This window comes from Rattus rattus, chromosome 9 (genome assembly GCF_011064425.1).
Source record: "Rattus rattus isolate New Zealand chromosome 9, Rrattus_CSIRO_v1, whole genome shotgun sequence".
NCBI lineage: Eukaryota > Metazoa > Chordata > Mammalia > Rodentia > Muridae > Rattus > Rattus rattus.
Window position 1 is genome coordinate 59,261,648 of NC_046162.1, and position 3,713 is coordinate 59,265,360.

Here is a 3,713-nt window from a genome sequence, read left to right on the forward strand (position 1 = left end):
TTCCCGATGGACCAGGCCCCACACAGCCCAGCCGCAACCAAAGCCAGCCTGTCAACACCTGTAGGGAGCTAGGCACCCGACATTCCTCCCCAGAGCTGTGAGGCTGCTTGGGGTTTAGAGACAGGTAAGAGGGTGGGGGTGGACTTCCTACTTTCTGATCCCTAGGTCCTTTTAGTGGAGAACCTCTCTGCTTAGGCGTTTGGGTGGGAAGCAAGATCATGACGTTTTTATACAAGCATACTTTGTGTGTGTGTGTGTGTGTGTGTGTGTGTGTGTGTGTGTGTGTGTGTGTTCGCGCGTGCATGCGCGGGGGTCCCATCACAGATAGTTGCGTTCTGTTTGCAAAATGACCCTTAAAGGACCCTATTCTTTATGTGAGTATTTCCTAGAATGTTACATGTAAATCCTACACGCACATACTTCATACTTAGCTTGGGAGAGAGGCGACAGGGGCTCCTACGTCCTATAACGTTGCTGAGGGTCTTGGGAGCTAGGAGTTCTGGGGTGTAGGGGAGGGCATGTCTCTGTGACAGACATACACAGTTGCGTAAGTTCACAAAGATGCACATTGCACCTTTCTATGCTCGCTGGCTACTGTAACCCTTTCTTTCAAAGCTGAGACTCAGCCACTCACAGCGCAGGCAGGAGTTCCTACAATGGGCTGCGGGGCAAGGGCTGGTGGTGGGGGTGTTTAACCGGCCAGCCAGGCTCAGAGGTACCTAGGGAATCCCCAGGTCCCTCATGCTCCCATCTGCCTCCAGAGACCCTGGAGCGTTCAGTACTAACCTGTGTTTGTGTGAGGCCCAGCTGTGCAGCTAGCTCGGCGCGCTCAGGCAAGGCCAGATACTGGGCTTTCTGGAAACGGCGCTGCAGGGCAGCCAGCTGATAGCTGGAGTAGATCGTTCGTGGCTTTCGGACCTTCTTGGGCTTGCCGTTCACCATGCGTACCTCGGCTTCCGGCTCCTCTTTCACCGACACTGTAGGTGGAAAACACCAGTTTAGTCTCAGCCTGCGACCCCCGTGTTTTCCATGAGTTCCCACCGTCCGACGCCGCACCCTCCGGCCCACTGATCTCCCCGGGACTTCTTGGAGGAGCCTTGTGCCGCCCGCGCCCAGGGAGGGAACAGCAGCGATCCAGCCGGACCGGCGGCCGCCCACGACGCGGCGCTCCCAGCTCTGCACCCGGGGCCCCGAAGCGCCGGCCCCGGCGCCAGCAACCGACTGGGCGAGGACCGCGCAGCTCGCTCCAGACGCCTTCCCGGCTCAGCCACTCTTCTTTAGTGACCCACCTAACCGCGGTGGCGTCTCCCACTCCTGGTCCCCACTCCCCATCCCCTTTTAATAAACTTCCTAGTTCAGGTTAATTTGTTTCAAGGGCAGTACCATTGTTTTCTCAGTCTCTTTCCTTTCTCTCTGTCTTCTTTTCCTTCCCTCTCCTTCCTTTCCTCCGTTCTCTTCTTTTTCTTACTTCCCTCTCTCCTCTCTCCCTTTTCCTTTCCTCGGTTGCTTTCTGCTGTGCTTTTTCTCATTCCTCCCCGTTTCTTTCTCACTGTCCCCACTTCTCTCTCCACATCTCTACTTCTCAGTCTTTCCTTCCTCCACTTCTGGGACTTCTTTGGGTCTTTCTCCACGTGCCTTTCACTACTACGGGTTTCCCGGGACGGGCGTCCAGAAGAAGGGCCCTGGAACCTCCAGCCCTCGCTGCCTCCGCTCAAGCCCTTGGCGACCCTCTTGGGTTACCGGCTCTAATGCCAGAGGGATCGCGACACTGAAGGTTCCCTTGATCAACCGGAGAGCACTCCCGATGGCCCCGGCTGCCCCGGAATCTCCAGGAGACCGCAGCGCACAGTGCGAGTCTCTTCGGAGTGTGGTTCGCCCCTCTGGAAGTCATCTAATCGGGTCTCCTCTAATCTTCAACTCTTCCATTTCTTAACCTTGAGTTGCCCTAGGTTTCAGCATCCATTGCCAGACATCCTCTCACTTGGGAACCTTATAATCCCTCGCACCCTCTCCACAACCCGGGTATCCTCACCTGGGTCCTGGGCAGGCAAAGGCTGCTCCCGGTACGCTCCATACTGTCTGTAGGATCCCCCGTAGGTATATTCCGACTTGGGCGAGTAAGCGCCGGTGCCTGCGAGCCCATTGAGATTGAACTGGTGGTGGTAGGTGTAGGGGTTCACCGTCTGGCCGTAGGGCTGGCCCGAGTAGTAGTCATGTTGGGGAGCGCTGTAATAGCCCAGGTCAGTGACCGAAGACTCGGGCAGGGTGGGCGAGTCCTTGGAGCCCGCATGGCAGCTAAGCGAGCTGGAGATGTCGGTGAGGATGCTGCTGAGCTTGCGATCGAAGGAGCCGCTCATGCTGGCGAGCGCCGCAACACCCCGGGCTTCCTCCGAGGAGCGCCGAACGGGCGGAGGAGCCCAGGTGGGGTGTGTGTCCAGAGGGCGAGGGCAGGACGCGGTCGCGTCGGGGGTGGGGGTGGCCAAGGGGCGCCTAGACCATCGCCGGTCGTCGGTCAGTAGCTGCGTGCCTCTCTCAGCGTCCCAAGCCACAGTCAAATGCTGCCAGCTCCGCCCGGCCAGCCGGTTATAGACTCAATGTTGGAGTCTCTGAGGGAGGCTCCTGAGCGCTGATTGGCTGTAAGTCTTGCCTTCGAGGCAAAACATGCTCGCGCTTTCTCACTGGCTCCCCCAACCCTCTCAACCCTCTTTGTTGTTACCCCTAATACACACACACACACACACACACACACACACACACACACACACACACACACACACACACACACACACACCACTGCCAGCACCACTATGTTCCTCCTATGCTCCACCTCAGATAAATTTTCCGAATGTGTGGTGGAGTGGCTGGCTGTGCAGAGCCCCCAGGATCTACTAGTCTGTCTGTTTTAGTGGCCAGGGGTGGGCTTAGGTGAGATGAGGAAGGAGGGGAATTTATCCATTGGGTGTTTATGGAAGGAGGTGGTCCTTGGTGATGTCTGTGTGTTCTATGCAAATGACAAAGTGGCAAGGACCCAGGGTCCAGGAAAATAATTTCGATCGCCCTTAAAGTTCGAAGGGGGAAAAAAGAAAAAAAAAAAGAAGAAGAAGAAGAAGAAGAAGAAGAAGAAGAAGAAGAAGAAGAAGAAGAAGAAGAAGAAGAAGAAGAAGAAGAAGAAGAAAAAGGAATGTCCATGTTTTAAAAATGTTGGACTATATTAATATATTATCTTCATGACACTGCAGGTATGAAATGTAAGTTTAAAAATTATGAAGGAGGTTGGGGATTTAGCTCAGTGGTAGAGCGCTTGCCTAGCAAGCACAAGGCCCTGGGTTCAGTCCCCAGCTCCGAAAAAAAGAAAAAAAAATTATGAAGGAAGAATCTGACCAAGCAGAAGCACCTTGGGCCTGCAAGTCATACGTCGGACGTGGGAGCATCCTACCGGAGTAAGGCTGTATGAATTTAGGGGCTGCTTTAGAAGACGGAGATACCCCCAATTGTATGTGTCCCCCAACTGTATGTGTGCCATTTCAGAGGGACCAGGTTAAATGGCAAGAACCATGAGTTGTCCCCTATGAGGCTGGCTTTTTGAGGCAGGCTCCCCTCAGTATGGGACAGCACTTGGGAGCACAGATGTTGTTAGGGGTTAAAGATGTATGTTACATCTTCCACAAAATGCAGACGGTCCACAGTGTGCCCACAAGTGAGGTCCACAAGAG

At 54.7% G+C, this 3,713-nt stretch overlaps 1 protein-coding gene across 1 annotated transcript in view; it reads right to left on the reverse strand.

Moving 5' to 3' along the window:
• Dlx3 (distal-less homeobox 3) overlaps positions 1 to 2,535 on the reverse strand; it is a 5,219-nt gene extending 2,684 nt beyond the window's left edge. The window contains exons 1-2 of the mRNA XM_032913943.1: positions 2,033 to 2,535; positions 787 to 977 (exon numbers count right to left, since the gene is read on the reverse strand). Coding sequence (XP_032769834.1) covers positions 787 to 977; positions 2,033 to 2,357 — 516 coding nt within the window. The 5' untranslated portion in view covers positions 2,358 to 2,535. The remainder of the gene's footprint in view (positions 1 to 786; positions 978 to 2,032) is intronic.
• Between the last annotated feature and the right edge of the window lie 1,178 nt (positions 2,536 to 3,713).